The sequence below is a fragment of the Varroa jacobsoni genome, unplaced genomic scaffold (assembly GCF_002532875.2).
Source record: "Varroa jacobsoni isolate VJ856 unplaced genomic scaffold, vjacob_1.0 scaffold_1274, whole genome shotgun sequence".
Lineage (NCBI taxonomy): Eukaryota > Metazoa > Arthropoda > Arachnida > Mesostigmata > Varroidae > Varroa > Varroa jacobsoni.
The window spans coordinates 560228-578192 of NW_019214176.1; the positions used below are offsets into that span (position 1 = coordinate 560228).

General features: G+C 39.8%; 1 protein-coding gene and 3 long non-coding RNA genes across 8 annotated transcripts in view; 2 read left to right on the top strand and 2 right to left on the bottom strand.

Annotated features, from left to right (window-relative positions):
• LOC111268304 (uncharacterized) overlaps positions 1 to 12035 on the bottom strand; it is a 37679-nt gene extending 25644 nt beyond the window's left edge. For 2 of the 5 annotated variants that reach the window (XM_086971658.1, XM_086971655.1), the window contains exons 1-3: positions 11755 to 12035; positions 8486 to 8624; positions 1674 to 1801 (exon numbers count right to left, since the gene is read on the bottom strand). In XM_086971658.1, coding sequence (XP_086827784.1) covers positions 1674 to 1801; positions 8486 to 8583 — 226 coding nt within the window. In that variant the 5' untranslated portion in view covers positions 8584 to 8624; positions 11755 to 12035. Of the gene's footprint in view, positions 1 to 1661; positions 1802 to 8485; positions 8625 to 11754 lie in introns of all 5 variants that reach the window. The other 3 variants (XM_086971656.1, XM_086971657.1, XM_086971659.1) reach the window with 3 other exon arrangements.
• LOC111268306 (uncharacterized) lies at positions 177 to 6906 on the top strand. The gene is made up of 2 exons (XR_002685149.2): positions 177 to 1206; positions 4362 to 6906. It is a non-coding gene; the product is annotated as an uncharacterized LOC111268306 (long non-coding RNA).
• Positions 2868 to 8476, bottom strand: LOC111268305 (uncharacterized). The gene is made up of 2 exons (XR_002685148.2): positions 7270 to 8476; positions 2868 to 3684 (listed from the first exon to the last, which is right to left on the bottom strand). It is a non-coding gene; the product is annotated as an uncharacterized LOC111268305 (long non-coding RNA).
• Positions 12036 to 15077: 3042 nt separating the features above from the next.
• On the top strand, positions 15078 to 17237 carry LOC111268309 (uncharacterized). The gene is made up of 2 exons (XR_002685153.2): positions 15078 to 15495; positions 16898 to 17237. It is a non-coding gene; the product is annotated as an uncharacterized LOC111268309 (long non-coding RNA).
• The last annotated feature ends 728 nt before the right edge of the window (positions 17238 to 17965 follow it).

The following is a 17965-nucleotide window of genomic DNA, read 5'->3' on the forward strand; positions in this document are numbered from 1 at the left end:
GTACTAGGTGATTTAGGATTTAATAAGACGAGTTGGGTATGTTCAAGTTAAACTGACTACGTTAAATATAAAAGCGAAATATATTTGATATTTAGAACTGAATTTGCTTTTGAAGGTAAGCGTTGTAAACATTGATATCTTCCTAGCAGTGTCAAGCTTTTTTTTTTTACAAGGAACTGACAACTTTTAGCTAAAATAACCCCGCATAAAGTTCTGCTCATAGAACGGCGCGCCATCATTTATTTGTCCCTGAGCAAACAAGCGCTTGGAGAATAACTAAACTCGTTTATGGAGATGTTTATACACAATTAAATGAACATATTTAAGAAAAAAATGTAGCCGTATACACGCTTGATATTTTCGAAGATATTCGTCCTCTATATATCTGCTTTCCTTTCTTAAATTTATATTCATCGAACAATATAGGCGCAATAAGAAGTGTGCCTGCTTCCAAACATATTGCTTCTTGTATTCAATTCATAACAGTGCCCCATGTAGGGCACAGCACCCCCTGAATACTTGGATATACAGAGAACATACGTGAATGTTATTGTTATTATGTTGCGGGTTTCACATGCACATTTCTATTATCTCCACGTACGCGTATCGAAATAAATCGATCTTTTCTGTAGGACGAAATGGAAAGGACTAACGATTTCACTAGCTTATCGAACCTGTTATTACCTCCATTTGTCCGTGTAGCATACTCCGTACATGCAAGTACGTATTTAATTTGCAGTACCCCAATGACCACATCGTCTGTCCCCATCCAATCGAAGCGAAGACCTGAATCTGGCATTCACTTAGTGTGGCCATTCGATTGCGGCCCTGCCTAAATGTAACAAGTGCCTGAAGCTGGAATACAGGAGTACTGCAAAAGTGAGGCTAGGACTAGGTGGTTACGGCCGTAGGCACCTTTCATGGAAAAAACGAAATGACAGTGTTAAGCTAATAGCCGTACCAATAGTGCTATGTGGAAAACGTCAGAATGAGCATCGACGCGCAAGTATCCCAGAGACACCAAGTGGCTATCAACTGTCAGAAGTACTAGTGCATTAGTGACAAAGTTTCGCGTTCAATTGGCGACGACCCCTTTTTTTAGCTCGTTTTTACATTTGATACGTCCAGTACTACGACGCGTGTATACAATTTTGATGTAGAGGAACGCCGTCTGCCTACCGACCGTCGCCAAAAGCCGAAAAAGAGGTAAGCGGTACATGAACAAAACCGGCCGATCACTGCACTTGTAATATGTTGAAAATAAGAAACACAGAAAAATCGCTTCACGATTAGGTCAGGACGAAACGAACTCAATACAGAGAGAAAGAGAGAGACGCAATTGCGCGGAAAATACAGCATAGGACGAGTAGATAGTGAACGGGGAAAAGACGACGGCCGTCGCAATGCCACATGATGGGACATTAGACTTTACACGGCCTGGTCGATACAAATGGGGCAAGTGAAGGGTACGAGTCTGGTAGGCTTATGATACGAAAAGTAAGCCCACAGCTGGGTTAAATGTATATTCTATATTTTTACGCCTAGAGGCATTCCCTATGAAAATTTAATCTGGCATTAACGTCACTCGAAGGAGAACAGCGTTCGAGCTATCTTCTACGAATTTTCAAATGGTGTTTACTGGCCAGGAATACGGTACATACTTTTATACTCACTGACAACTGCAAAGATGATCCTTTGGTCGCACAGAAATATACGTCTGGGCCTTATTGAAAGGTCATAAAAAGGACTGCTAACAGGGTATATCGCCTGTCCGCTTCGGCCTGGCCAATAATGAAGTGCGCTGGAAGAGCAGCAAAGAAATTCGACTGTTAGCAGCATCTTATATATATATATATATTGGTTTTTATTTTTGAGCTGATGCTGTTATAGTGAAGGCAATAACTTTTTGTTAGGCCATTTGAAGCCGGATGTATTGCATAAGTACTTATTCCGAATTCACAAATAACTGATAATGTCAATGGATATTTCCATTTACTTATCTATATGGGGTTCGTGTTCCGTTTAGCGAATATAATGAATCAAATTATTAGCGTAAGCTTAGTTAAATGTAATACCATCTATAAATACGATTCCTAACGATTACTCTCCATAAGCCTAAAAAAAAAAATTATAAAAATATATTTTTAAAAAAAAAGTGATTTAATTCCAAAATTTTGGAATCGGACGATGTCTACTGTTTTGCATAGGCAGTAGATCTCGATAGCTTAAACAGATACCATTTTTAAGAGTTCACTTTCACTCGGCATTCTCAAGTGGTTTTCGATTCTTTCGTCAAGCTGAAATGAAAGGAAGTGCCGTAGACTAGCGTAAGCGCGATCTATCAATTTTCTTCACATATATTGTTACCTTGCACAAATTAATTTTCTTTGTAGGCCTAACGGGGACATGCAGGACCTAGACCTAATGTCGTTAAGAGATCCATATAATATTAGATATACTCGGTTATGATGTTTCTTTTGTCACTTATAAGGCATAAGGCAGCGTGTTCCACACCTTCGTCTGTAACGATATCGACAAATAGAAGTTTTCCCTGAGGAAGCAACTTTTTCCCGGGGATTAATATAAAATCTTCAATAATGAATATTGTATCTAATTCTTTTTGAATACAACAATGCTTCTACTTAATTCTAGCAAACTGGCGAATACGAAGTGTACAACATCCAGCTTACGCTAAACAGCAAGATTCTGGCTACCATTGATGATTAAATACAGACTCTTTGTCACCTAAACTACGACAAAGTCCCGCTACGGATCCCCACCTCTAATCGAGAGCAAGACAACTTACCATGCTTAAGGGGTCTATTATGTAACATCGTCATCGATTAGCTAAGAAAGAAAACCATTCAATGGCTTATATATATATATATAATGAATTCAAATTTATTAAAGATTCACCGTCATCCTTTTATTAGAGACTGAGATAATTCAACTAAAAGATATTATTCGCTATATATTATATTTAATGGCTATATTACATATAGTAGCAGTTTGAAATGAATTTATCAAGACCATTCTGACAAGCATAGAACAATATGTTTCCATTGAAAATCTCCCTCCACTGTTACATGCTTCAACAATTGCGTCAATGGGTGGTAACCATCGAGTCAATTTATGAAGTTGAATACTCTTTAGTTGTTTACTCTATATATATATATATATATATATATATATATATATGTATATATATACATCATCTATGTAGCTAAGCTTAAATGCTGATTGTCGAGATTAAAACCGTCTAGACAAGCAGAATGAATAGTCTTTACTTAGAAATGACATGGGGGCAAACGGGCCCGCCTTTGTAACTCTATCGATGGTTGAAATATCAATGGCCTCTTGAACCAGCTGGTTCTAGTCGGTGTCGCTTAGTAACCTACTGCCGATTTTTTCTCGTGAAGCCCATGCCATGTCAGAACGGAAGTTAATAGGCTTAGTAATTGCGACAATCCGCCTAATACTTTGAAGCCTTTTGTGGCTTCACAGTGACGTATATGTACATCAGTAGCGAACAAGACCAGCCGATGTCAGTCGAACGTGTTTACCTTCATTCGATATACGAAATTCTTAGTTTCTTCACCGTGCGCGCCTCATGATAGGGTCACTGTACTCACGGTAGACTCAGCACAGTCGGAAACCATCACATGCATAGATATGGAATGAATGCTAAAAAAATGGAATAGCTAAGTTAGTAATTGTTTCGATTTAGGTGGTTTGTATATGTTGTGGGCTTACAAAATGCCCCCAGTAACTACGTAGAAATATCGATCGACTCGTGTGTCGACGTTCGGCGCAGGCAAAGTGCAAAATAATGAGAAGATACCACTACGGCAAGCTTTACCAGATTTGACAGAGAGATTTCGCTCCGGCCAATGATCTGAAGGCGGTCGCGTAGTCGCTAAAAATGCTGCTAAAATATTGTCACTAAAAAGTGGCACGGAACTATCGATAGCGTTCCGGCGGCAGTTTAGCAGAGGCACCTGATAAAGCAGTACGCTGCGATTGTGATGCATGGAGAGTATGGGTCCCCAACAGATATTGGCACCGATAGAAAAGACACCATAGACCTATAATAGGAGATAAGATGGCAATACTTCGTAGATACACCGGCAGCAGAGTTCGTATTAGACTAATCTGTAACACTCTGCATTACCCACCAATAAATAATTTTGTTGTTTTCGACTACTGCTTTTTAAAATAATTTTTGGCTATCGGATTTAAACTAACAGGCTGGTGAGAAGCAAAACGTTACTTAGAGCTTGAACGCAATCGGCAAATCTAATATACGAATACTATACTTAGATATAAAAATTATATAATCTGTCCTCGTCTATTTGTTTCAGTTGTGGCCGTCTTGCTTCACTTGTTAATTGAATCATCTGATCCGGCTGCCATCTTCGCAGAGCGTAACTACTAAATCTGAAAACCGATAAGCTATATGGATGGATGAGGACAATCTTTTGTGCCTGCGTTGACCGGGCCCGAACAGCAGGCACCTTCGGGTTGTGTATTTCCTAAAATACGCATAATCTACCCGTTACAAAACTGACAACAATCGGTTCGAAGAGGAGCCGATCAAACATCGCAAAACTCATTTTTTCGCTTTGTACGACAAGGCTAAAGTGGTAATATCTCACAGGACCCCAAGATACCACCGGCCGCGTAAAATAATGACGGAATGCATCTACGGTCGCTGTACACATCAGTATTACGACAAATATATAAACACACAAGTATCTATCAAGTGAGCGCTCTGAAGTTAGTGATAGAAAATTGACACTGGGTAGGAGGGGGAATGGGGGCTGCATGAGGCAGGCACTATTCGAGAGTGACACGTTCTTTTCTATCAATAGAACACTGGTTTAAAGTCTCAATTCTCTTGCAGCTTCAAAACTTTCTAAATTAATTGAAATTTGTGTTAGGGGACCTTTTCTTTGGTTTAGAAGGTTAGCGAATTACGAACGTTTAGTGTTACTGAAAAGTTTACTGTTTGAAAAGCAATACGCTCTATTTTTGATAAGAGTCGTTACCTTACGCTAAACGACATGACCCTCCATTCATGGAAGGCATACAGGTTATCGCGTTTCGGACATGTATAGCGTCGGATAGGGTCGATTCCAATTCTACAACAAAATGTCGAGAGCCAGGTAGCATTAAAGTACAATTGAACTCTGTTTATCAATTTCAATTAGGACTTCGTGGCTTCGCACACGTTATGCTACATGTCATTGCTGCCTACAATATGTTACATGTGATTGCATTCATTCATCTACATGCCGGCATTACATTGCCAATGATCATGATCATAGGTCGAAATTTATCCTGAGTAGTTACGATAATAACCCATAACGATGATAATTATTTCGGCGTGCTGCGATCAAATTAGTATTGAACAGTCGTACGTACTGTGTCTCTCAATTTTGGAACGAGATGCAACTCGTGGATGGCTACCTGGACCCCACATTGCATTGCAAAACTTAGTGTTAGGACCTATAATACACGCAACATAATTTTTTGACCTGTCTAACTGTGCAGCAAGTAATTTAAAAAAAAAAATTAACTTCCTTAGCTTAGCAATTACAGACTTTTTTCACGAAGTCATTAGTGGACCGCGTAGCCCCACAAAGTCTGGTCCACAAAATCCCACTATGTAGGACCATGCGAATCAATCAATGGCTAGCGTTAAGCATAGTTTTGCTCCATAGAGCCCCACATATGTATATAGATATATGGCTATCTTTGATGTGTCCCTTCGAATCAAAACAAGCTACATACAACAAGCAGGCTTCGGTTTTTAACTGCTACTCTCGTTTAGCCCTCTACTGTCTTACATTGATCATTGGCGCTGTTTCTCTCGAAATTTCTCAGTAGTCAGAGTCACACGTTGACTGAGATCTTTCTCGCGCTTCATCACGTTGGCAGTATTCTCTAATTATTAGCATTTTTCAATACCCCATTCGTAGGACAGTTTCCTGTGTACCCAGAACGCTGTCGCGAACACGATCATAAAGATTGCCCACGAGCTACATGCTCGTGCATGACGTTCACGAGGGCACAGGTAACTTGAGGTAGGCCTAACTTACTGCTGGTGAGCTGTTTCGGGGAGTCTAACGCATTGTCATACAACATCAGGTGGCAGGAAGTTTGAAATGGCGACATTGCTGAATTTCATGTATACATATTGATTGCACAGACTTGGATTATACATGGAAATAGGAACGCATCAGAGGTACTAGCGTTCGCAAATTGGGCACCGCAAATAAAAGCCGATAGAGTTTAACAAAGTGGCTACTGAAAGTTTATAGTATCATAGTTATAAAAACACACCCAGTTATAATTTGCTTCTCGGCTTTTACTCAACCCTCACACATAGGCCCATCTACAGATAGGCAAGCAAACAGAATTACCCATTGCGATACCACAACAGACAGGATCGCTCTGCCATTGAAACGACAAAGAACGTATTACTTCGTGTGCCACGATGACTCGCGTGTCGGCAATGCGACCGCGTCCGCGAAACTTTAGATAACAATCCTCTGCTTTGACCGGGGAAGTTCCGGCGACTGCGCCAGTTATTGTTAAATACGCTATATTGTTAAATAAAATAAATTAATACGACGTTACTAATGGGTCAGTACAATGAAGCAGCAAATAGAGTGCGATGGAACATGTTTAGTGTCTTGTCTACACAATGATACAATGAGGAAAGCAGAAGCAAATTCTTCTTTTACGGCATAATGGATGATTTATCTGTAGATAATGAAATGATCTGTTTGTACTGTTGGATCATAAATCTCTCCGAGCATAAGTAACTGAAAAGATTCATTTGAAGTGATACCATGAATTTATGTGAGCCTCGTCTATAAATAGACTCAATGACTGGCGATATATTTTCTGTCTTTTCCTTCATGAAATATATTATTTCCTGTTAACTTGCAGAGTAGACCTTCTAGGACGTTACCGTGAGGTCGAGTCTCTGTTTTTGAAGCACTGAATTCAAACTGCCACTTTAGTACAACCAATACGATATTAAAGAGAACGGATAATCTTGAAAAATGTTATTCGAGCGCCTCTACGCACGGCGTCTCGCCGTTAATTGTAACTATTACTGAATCCGTTCAGCGCCGGAATAGTTTTAATTGTAGGACGTTAAAATCGAAGCCATATTGGCGTAGACAAACCGATATCTCTACCATGGTTGTTTATTTACATAAGGATGCGCATTATTGTACATTTTGAGGTTGAACTTACCTGATACAACTTATCGTCTGAACAATAATTCCAATTAGTTGACAGTGGAATTACTACAAAGTCACCATCCTCGACCAACCACCCGTGTCGATGTGTGTTAGCGTGCCACGCAATAATACTCCAGCAATTCATAGCTGGCAATGCTTACGAAGCTATTTGCAAATAACCCTTGCTTTTCTTTGGCTGCTGCCATTCCTCGAAATCGAAGAAAGGATGTCAGATACGTATAACTGGGCAGGTCTGTTCGACCCGGCCGAATCAAACGGGGCTCAAGATGGACGAAAATAGCGAAATTATCCGATATGCGTATAGAACGGCTGTTGTCAGTTTACGCTGTAGCACTGTCTTTTAGATCTAGCAGAATAAACATCTGATTGAACTGCCCAAAGTTTCGAATCAATAATTACAAAAACAAAATAGAAATAAGCTCTAACAGTAGCCAATCACTGGCTCCGAAGCTGAACTGGAACTAGTCGGGTCCTCAAGAATAGGGCATCTCGTTTTTTATAGTTAGCCTTTGCTTACATGGAAAACTGGCAATTTTTTTTTTCCATTTCTTTTCCCATTTCTATATAATGATCATATTGTAATCGTATATTTTACTAACTACTTGAGATGAGCAACTTCCGTTTCTCTGCCGAAATAAATCGTTTTACATTACCAGAACAATATTAAGAAACGAAACAGTTCAACGGTCATTGTGTAACGTTTCATTAGACCTGTAGTTTGGAGTCAATTGGTTCCTTTATCTGCTGATAGCCCAAAAAGCTCTTCGTTTTACTAGGGAGACAAAGCAGACAATGTTATAAATAAGATAATTTTCAACTAGATTAAGCAAAAAAAAACGTTTAAATAGTCTAAATAGTTAGAAGTCAGCGTTTTTATGCGTAGAATGAGGAACCTGAACAATGGCCAAAAAGTTTTTTTATGCTTTCGAGAAGCTTTGTTAGTGCTCTTCAAATTGTCTTTCACTCGATGTTTTAGTCGTAGTGTTGGCTTTATCTTATCTCAGTTTCAATTTGTTCATATCTTTTATTCTCCTTTCTTATCCTTTTTTATCTTAATTAGTCCTTTTTTATGTTGGGTATGATTTTTGTGGTGTCAAAGTTGTCATCACATCGACGAACTATAGGCCATGCTCACTACGTATATTTAGGCAAAACAATTTTAGGGGAGGATTTGTAAGGAAAATTGGCAACGGCTTGTATGAACCTACCTGAGCTCTACAATGGATGTGCGTGATACACGTTTGTAATCAGAGCCCGTTCCAGCTGGATAAACGAAGGATTCAGGAGTAAGTCCGGAGCCAGTCATTGCATTAGCCCTGGTCTGAGTGCGGTACGTGTTTTAACAAACTGAAACGCGAACGCAAGTACAACATTAGTTATCAGTTGCCTCTTACAGGAACAACTTAAGCCGGTACAAAGCCGGTATATATATATGATTCTGTTGTATATATAATACATTCAGTTCCGTAGGAATTAAAGTTGATTTGATCTATGCAGTTTTAAGAGATTATCGCGTTCTTCATAGCTAATATCGTTAAGCCATTCGGAAGTCTCTCACCTATTGGTTACCATATTAGCTGTGCGCATCATCTACGCGTAGCATCATTAGCTAAGCTCTAAGCACGTTTCAGTGAGGGCGCTCAACTGTAGTTAAAACTTCATTGATCACTTGAAGGGTGCATGTTAATATATTCGCAGGGGGTTATCGGCACGAACAGACAGACTATGCAAAATTAATTTTAAGCCTAGGAGTCTTAGAACCTATATTGACAAGAAAGTGTACATCTTAAGGGTGTGTAAGTGTTCTTCGCTTAGAACTAGTCCAATTTTCGGCCATTCTAGTTATGAACATGAGAAACATACAACTTGAAAAATCCCAACAAGCACCTAGAATATATTTATTTTCTTGTCTGTATACTATAAATAGTTCGCATAAAATATAGAGAAATTTCCCCGACACACTGATATGAGTTTTATAGATGATGTGTTTCGTTCAGGTGTTGCAACTGTTTCTCACCACGGATGTTGGTTTTACCTAAAGCTTTACATAAATAACACCGTTAAGTTAAACGAGAGATTCAGTGACTATAAAGGTTGCACTAACGGTGCCCGGACGGCCCATTTTTAATCGATCGTTTTCCGTTTTCGACAGAACAGTTCGAATCAGGTGCCGGGCCGCGCTCCACACATTGAATCGGCCCGCGCTGGAGAAATAGTGCGGCTGACTTGTGCAATAATAGGACAAGGCTCGATAGGAAAGACAAATAATGGCGGTCTAATCGTTAGGCAAGCAGAGTCTCTGTAACGTGATAGAGACACATTTTTCATCAACATAGTCCTTCTAGACCTTCATAGCCACGTAAATCATAATCAAAAATAATGCATTTCTTAATATTCTTATTATTTGTCAACAGAGTTACGTAGTTTACGTACTCGATGCCAGTCGTCGTTTTGGTATACTTATACATAGCACTAGAAGAGGTTGCTGCGTTTCCCTAAATACCGTGCACTGCCCTTTCATGGATTTTAGCTGGCGCAGTCGGTAAATAGCCATTCCGCCTTTCCTCCAACGATCATCGGGCCGCTCGAGTCCCATTGGCCGACGTATGTATATCTACATCCAAATATTGTTCTCGCGAACCCAATAATAACAGTGACACCTATATATAACCTAACCTATGTGGGTATGGCTGGCATAGCTGTACTGATGGAGTGCAATTCTATTTCTACAACAATAGTATCAGTTTCAGAAACCCATAATGCTACGCTACTTATCTTTAATATCATGCTCGTGACTTACGACGGAATTTACCTACTTCCCTGAGACATGTCTATTAGGCCATACAGATCAAGAACGGCCCAGTGTAGTCCTTCGCTGCAATAAATGCGTGCTCAGAATTAATTGAATATAAGGGTTCTGTCAACTCACTATTTCATTCTTGAACCTATTTTGAATTCTAAATAGATCGCTAGTAGGACAAATAAACGAGCTGAATTATACTAATTAATATAATCAGTTAGAGTTAGACATATTTCGAGCGTACCGAAAACGAAAACGGCATCCATTCACTAGGATATTAGTAACCATTTTTTTTTTCCTATAGGTTATGTTGTTACCCTTGAACATCACAACTTCAAGTGAAGTGTTCCAGGACAATGTTTGTGAAGACGTTTCTTTATTATTATTATTATTATTTATAATCTATGTGTTTATACATAAAATTCATGCTTATTTTCACCATCCGTGGGTGTTTTTCATCCGCCCAGGAACCACCGCTACGTAAGACGGGCCCATAATTGCTTCAAACGATCTAAGCTTTGTTTGAAGCTCGCCAATGACGAAATAAAAAAAGTAAGATTCACTCCAAGGCATCCTTTTAGCTCGAGGTCATTTTATTCTTACAAAGTTTCCATCGAGAATATTGCAAAGCAGTTGTAGAACAAGTACTTTTAAAATGTACCAATAACTTTAGTCAATAATTCGTAATTAACTGAATATTGTAGAAAAATTTCAACTTTTAGGGGATTTTAAGACCTCAGAGCCTCGCTCTGAACGCTATCAAGTGTGAAGCACATTAGTAATTCAGAAAAAGGAATAATCCATAACATACAGAAAGATTAAGCGGACAAAAAAAAAGCCACGTGTTTTGTAAATGATGAGCCATTTTTTGGCCAGAGCAAAGGATATTGTTGGAATCTCTGGGTGCCGCTGAGCGAACTGATTACTCGGGAAAATTCAGATCCAACGGGCGAAACATGATTCCCAGTTTTGACGTCGTCGATCTATAATTACGAAGCATAGGCCAGAGGTTTGAACGATTGTCAGTACAAAGTAAATTCTCTCGGTTAAGCGATAGAGGCGATTAACCCCACGCCACGTTTGTCACGAATATCAATTGTAGAAAATTTCGAAAATCACCCTTGCCGATACAAAATTAACCGTCCATCGCTAACAAACGACATTTCAAGCATGCCGGGTGACTCCTGCACTTCAACGGCCATTGTTACACAATAAAACTTAGTTAAAAATGGGTAAACGAAGCTGACCCCAATAGACCACGTCAAATCACAGGACACTGCATGCTTCCCATGGCAACGTATGACGACACCGGACAAAGCCGAGCCGTGGTCGAGTGAATTAAATTTAACATTAAAAAATATTCTCTGTGTCCTGAGACACTATGAGTTGTCCGAAGACCGAGACAGAACCGCGATGCATTACCAAGTCAATGATGTATAGCTATGATAGAACTTCGATGCTGGATTAATCTTTCCCACGGGGTACAAATCTAGACACAGCGTGTCGACATCATCTGAAAATGGGCTATAATAGAAAAAAAAAACGATAGGAGCTTTACACATAAAACGACCTTTTACTGTGTAAAATCCTACATGTCAGTTGAAGTTCTTTACCATACCAAGCGGATATGGATTAGTTGGTTAACGCAGTTGATATTTTGGGACGCTATCCGCCTACCTGCTTCGTAACTGGGTTCCATTTTAATTTTTAGTGGGCTTTCTCGCTTAGCCATTTCGTCACATTAACATTCACGATCTGATCGTCCAGGACGCTCGGACACTGCAAACGTGAACACATTCCGCCGTCGGCAGTATTCATTAACGTAGCAGTAGTAATCTGATGGGTAACTACAACAGCGTTCTGCCAAAATCATTGCTGTTAACTGGGACTAACCTATGATTAGAGCCCGTGATCCCGTGAGGGGCCACTATGCGTATCTAATCTCGTCTCGCGCATTAATCCGCCGTTGCCTTCGCCTTCCCGAACGACCGTATTCGTTTTCCTCTTGCCAGTTGGCAACGGCGGTTGAATAGTAGCAGTGATAATAATATTATAGCATTTAGCAATTATAATCACAAGGCAGGGCTGAATAGATTACGTCCGACATGGGCCGGTATCATAGACAAAAGGGGCAAGTAACCTATTGCTGATGTAGTGGCAAGTCGAGCAATATAACCGTTATAGTGCCCGAATAGCGTAAAAGGAAACGGTTATGAATGTACCGATGCACGTATAAACAGAAAACACTGAGTGTCGATTGTATGAGCGAAACGATCAGCATAATTATCATTACCGTATGATGTCATAGCTTGTGATTGTACTATCAGTGTTTTGGTAACGAGGCCTAAACAAACACTGTGAAATTAAGACGGCGCACCCAACACGCAGTGGAATCTATCTTTGAGTGATAAGGTAGCTTTTGTTGTTCTTTTTGCTGCACCAAAAAGTCTTCAATGATTTAACCGACGATTTGGCGCACTAGTCATGCACAGCCTTCAGCATGGCATATCCTATTCCATCAGAGCCATATGGGTTCGCGTGATTCTGCATACGATATTGCCAGCGAACTGATAATATAATGCCTCCCTTCAACAACGCTTCCTTACTCGGCGGGCTGATTAATATATAAATCATGCAGTTAGTTTATTCGTACTATTGAAGGACCGTCAATGCTGACACCGGCTTGTTATGGGTAAATTTTCTCATAGCAGCTGAACGTTTTCTGTTAATTAATTACTTGAAAAACTGATGATTGGCACTCAGTCAGGTCGAAATCATATTACCTAACGTCACCTGGGGGCTGAAGTCGAGCCTTTTTGATTTCGATATATGATTCGCAAAATCACCTATAGTTTTGGGACAATTGTGTCCTCTTGAGCATTCGTTAGACAAGATTATGTTAAATACATAAACACCACAGAACCGTATCAGTTGCTGTTTCTATTAGTATGTTTGTATATGGTTTCTAAGTAATTATTTTAATTTTCGTGTTGATACTGACGAGTTATTATCGTTTTTAGCATTGCTTCAATTCGAAAGTCCAGAGGGTAAATATCCAAACCTCCGCAAATCATTTTGGCTTACCATTCTTGTATTATGCAAACGCATTTTCTTAACTAATTTAGCGGGAGGCGACGAGGTAAAAGCCTTGCTTGGTGACATGATGCGATCCAGAGGAGAAAAACACTTTTAAAAATAACTGACCTCTGGTTCAGTAATACCCTTTCTGACTACATCATGTATTTTCAATATATCAAAACACCGGATAAGCTAAACATGTGCAGTGATTAACAAGAGTTTGAAGTAATACTTCGATATGCATAGTAAGTTTTCACATAAAAAATCTAAAGTGACCTGTTTCAGCAGCTAGTAACATTCATCCTGTTCGCGTTATAGTAATTACAACTTGAACTTAGACCAGGTCAATTCAATACGGAATTACGTGTCAAAGCCTCCGTTAGCATATTGTATGTCATATAATAAATAGCATAATTAATCGAACGTAGTTTGCTGAACCTGGTCGTTCTTTTACGTTCTCTTTTTTCGCCTTTTTTTTTGTTAAAAATCCGTTTTACTTCCGGTTTTACATAGACATTTGACGACCAAACTATTAGCTCAGGTAAACTCTAAAAAAAAAAAAAGAAATAATAAGTTTCTGTAATTACAGTATACTTAGCCAAATTTAGGAAATAAAAAAGTCTGTTGCAGTTTAACCGTTGACCCATTCTCCTAGCGTCGCCTTATTGAATTTACAGTTTCTTAGCGTATTTTCTAATTAAAGTTATCCGTGTTTGAACAAACCCCCTAAAAGCGGCAGCGGCGAGAGTATACGGGGTCACGCGGTCGGGCACTCTTCTTGCTCAATCATGCATGAAATTTCATTTTCTCTCTCCACAATGCTGTTGTCTGTCATCTACTCTTGTGCGCGCCAAGCTTGCGTTGGCAACCTAAACCAGGAGCCATCTGTCAAGAAAAATACGACATTTTCTCTCCATACGGTGCAAAAGTACTATCTAGTTGCAAATAGTACCCTGCATTGCACCATCGTCCAATAGAGTTCCGGCGTTTGAGTTTGCCTATTTCTATGCTTTTTTCATGATTCTATTCCCACCCCATGGGATGCTGACAGACGTATGCTTATGCGTTGTGTTTAAGTTTATTAATTTCTACAACAGAGGCCTGCGTTGAAAACACAAAAGTAAAAAAACATAGCAACAGCAAAATCGTTATTCCATCTACGTCCGACTAAGGTTGAAGCAATAGAGACAAATTTAATAATGGTTAGCGAATCTTTTGAGCAGATACACGTCCCTATGACTATAACGACATGCGGTATTGATCTATGTAAAATGGGTGCAGTACCGGCCATTGAACTTGGTGCATACTTAACGCTTTGAAACACCTTACTGGCCGAGAACGATCGTCGCGGAAGGGATCACTCTCAATTGGTCTTACGGGTGCATTCGATTGCTCATAGGTTAACTTCCCCCGAGCCTTATTATAAAGATATGTTGAGGACAGCAGCCTTAGGGTTCGCAAGGAAACCATGCCACAAGGCATGGGCCACCGTTTCTTTTGTGTATTTTCTGCGCACTGAAGGCACAGGCCGCTCATTTGAGATATCTAAAAATTTGCGACCTAGCCATCATCGTACATGAAGGAATGTATTAGCAACCTTAAAAGGTAGAGAGAATTGTGACCATGACCTGCTAACACCGGTTACGGCCACGGAGAAAGCTGATAAAGTATATGTCTTATTTTAGTGGACAAATTATGGTTAAAAGTACAACATTTTGTAGTGGCTGGCTGAAACATGCCTTTGTAAATAAGGACACACGCCTTTCAAACAACATTTCCCAACCCTAGAATTTTCTTCGCTAGCTATAAATATTGCAGAAAGCAGTAATTAGAATAAAGCTGATCTTGTAACGCTATTGTTCGCGAAAGTCTCACAATGCAGCTAAACAGCATCTTCAATAGCTATCAGATAATGGCCTGTTCTCAATGAAAGGTCGACCTTGGGAAATTAAGTTCAGCTAGCATTGCCTACAGCTGTCTCCGCTGGGCGTCTGCCTACAAAAACAAGTGGAATTCTGTATTATCGTCTCTGGTTGAATTATACGGTGAGCAATTCGTTTTTTGCTTGGACACGCAGTCTACCTAAGGCAGTCTTTTCCGTCAAAGATTCTCGTCTTTTGATACCCAGTGCTTTTCGCTTGAGATAATAATACAACGCTATAACTATTAAAATGAAATATAAAACCCAGGAAAATCGTAGAGACCTCCGAGGCATGTTCGTTTTACGTAGCCACCGTCATAATGGCCTTAAGACACAGGACAGGCCGTCCGATACTGAATCTCCGGCTTTGAGAGATAAATGACACTCGCTTCTTAGCAGCACGAGCATCGTCCAACGGCGTAAGTCTTTTGCCATACAATATTACCTAGAATGACTGTTTAGATTACGCCGGAAGACTTATGTGTGCTATTACACTCCTATTATATTGCGTTGTCCAGAGCCTTTAAAGCATATAGGGTAGAACAACGATCGTTTGCTAAATGTGCGCCCTTTCATTATTCATAGAGTAAGGACAGTGCTTAGGAAGCTTATCAACAGCTGTGTATTTATGAGCTACTTTAACACCGCTAATTTCGTTATCGATTACTTGTCTCAAAGAATCGACAAAAAGATACCCTTCTCCAGCTATTGTCATCTTTAAGATATCACACGCACCTAAATACAAAAGAACCCGCGATAATATACAACTCTACTCTAGGCCATGACTGAAGCATAGCGGTGAGGCTTTTCACAGAACCAGGCTATCTGGCCGCGTGAACCTTTTTTGTTTTTGGCCAATATATCGTAATCACTAGTTCCTGGATATCGATTACGTGGAAAACGCGAATTTACTTTGTTCATTCAATAAGTAATAAAGATCACCGCTATATAAATTATTATTTAGTGTAAAATATATCATTTGCTAGAAAAAAAATTGTCACATGTGCTTTGCACTATAACATTAACGGTTTTCTATATTTTATATTATGCGAGAATGCAGATGGGTGTAGTCGTTGTGGGAGTACATATTCCTTTTTTTGTGTTCAAAGTTAGGTAGTTAAGCCTTAAGTCAATGACCTTATCACACAGGTGGGGCCACACCGATCGCATATGCATGTTTGCCTATTTTCCTGTTTCACCATCTACATTTGAGGGTAGTATTTAGCAAATGCATTGATCAGAAACCTTCGCAATTTAGGACGTAATCTCTACTACGGAAATCTATATCTTAGCATCTCTATCTCAGATTGAGAATTTAACTTGAGCGAACTGGATGGCACAATTTGCCTCAAGGACCGTTCGTGTATATCAGTGATCTATTGTGACATGCTGTCCCTTCTAGAGGCAAAAGTTTGGCTATCTATTACCAATTGCAATGTCTTGCTAACCATTAGGGCTTCGTTGGCTAATACTTTTAGAGTTGAGTACTTCGAGACCTGCGTTTTAACGAAGAGACGTGGGTAAACGGATCGATTTATTTGCGTCGATGTTCCTTTCAACTGAGGCTGCGTACAAATTGCGATTTCTATGAAATCGTTTCGTAGGGTCTTCGTTATACTTCTTCCGAGTCGTGATTGGTTTTCGGTTGTTGATACCTGGTACTGAAAGCCTCGCAAGGTTCCGTCGTGCCCTAAATACGAAAAAAATTAGAAAATAGACCATGGAATTAGAAAATAGAGCTTTTTAAGGTTAGGAGCCTAGCTGCTTGGTAGAGTATCGTGCAAAGATAGAAATTCGTACCGGACTCATTTTTATTTACAGCCATCTGCTATGTAGTAAAGCGTGGGAAATGCGTCATCGATAAGAATGGAAAACCGTATCAGTAACCAAGCTACTCTACAAATCTGCTGCAGTCACGTACGCCTCTATGAAAAACCTTGCGAGTTTTGCAAAATATATCACTCTAAAGAAACATTACTTCTGTCTCTCATCGAACATAAAATGGAGTGGTTACTTACGCAAAAAAATAACCGACATATGATGTCTACTAAATGACCAAACAGCACATTCAGATTGGTGATTCTGCGGACGGTTCGCTCTCGCGGATACGGAATAAATGAGGTTAAATAAACGATCTTTCCACGGCGAATATTTATAAGCATTTTTGCCTTTTTCGTTAGGAAAGGAGTAGCAACGCCCGCATCACCACCAAAGCACCTATCCTATTACCATTGTGTAATAGATGTCACAAATGGATATCTCTGATCGAATCCGGTTGCGGCCGCTGCTACTCCTGGACCATGAACGTTTGCGACTCTGAACGTGCTAGACACGTAGTTATCTAGCAATCGACCAAAGTAGGGCCGATAAGGAGGCCAAAATATTGCCCACAAACCTACAATAAAGAGAAACATTTATCATTGAACTGAGCTACCAAACAGAACCCTGAATTGCTTTCTATTACTTCCCTAGCATACCATTTGCTTGTCGCTTTTTATAATACAGGTGAACGTGTATATAGGGGATCGTGAACACCGAGAAGATACTATAGACTTTGATCGGACGTAGTGATACAGCAACTGATTCAGGGAAAAATAGCATAGTTCGACCGCAGGAATTAGATAGCTTCCATCCTATTTGATAGGGATTACTTTGTCGACAGAGGAAAACGATGTTTGTGATTGATTTTTTTTCGGCAGAAGTTGAAGATGCATTACTGTGCGCCAACGGGTTGGTATCAATCGTTAGATTCACGGGCAGAGCGGGATTCTTTTCCGGACACTTAGACTTGGTTCGCCAGAATGATACCCACTCAATCTACAGCCCGTTACCATTAGGCTTTATCCCATTCCCAGCTAACTCAGATCTTCATTTGATAGAACTACGAAC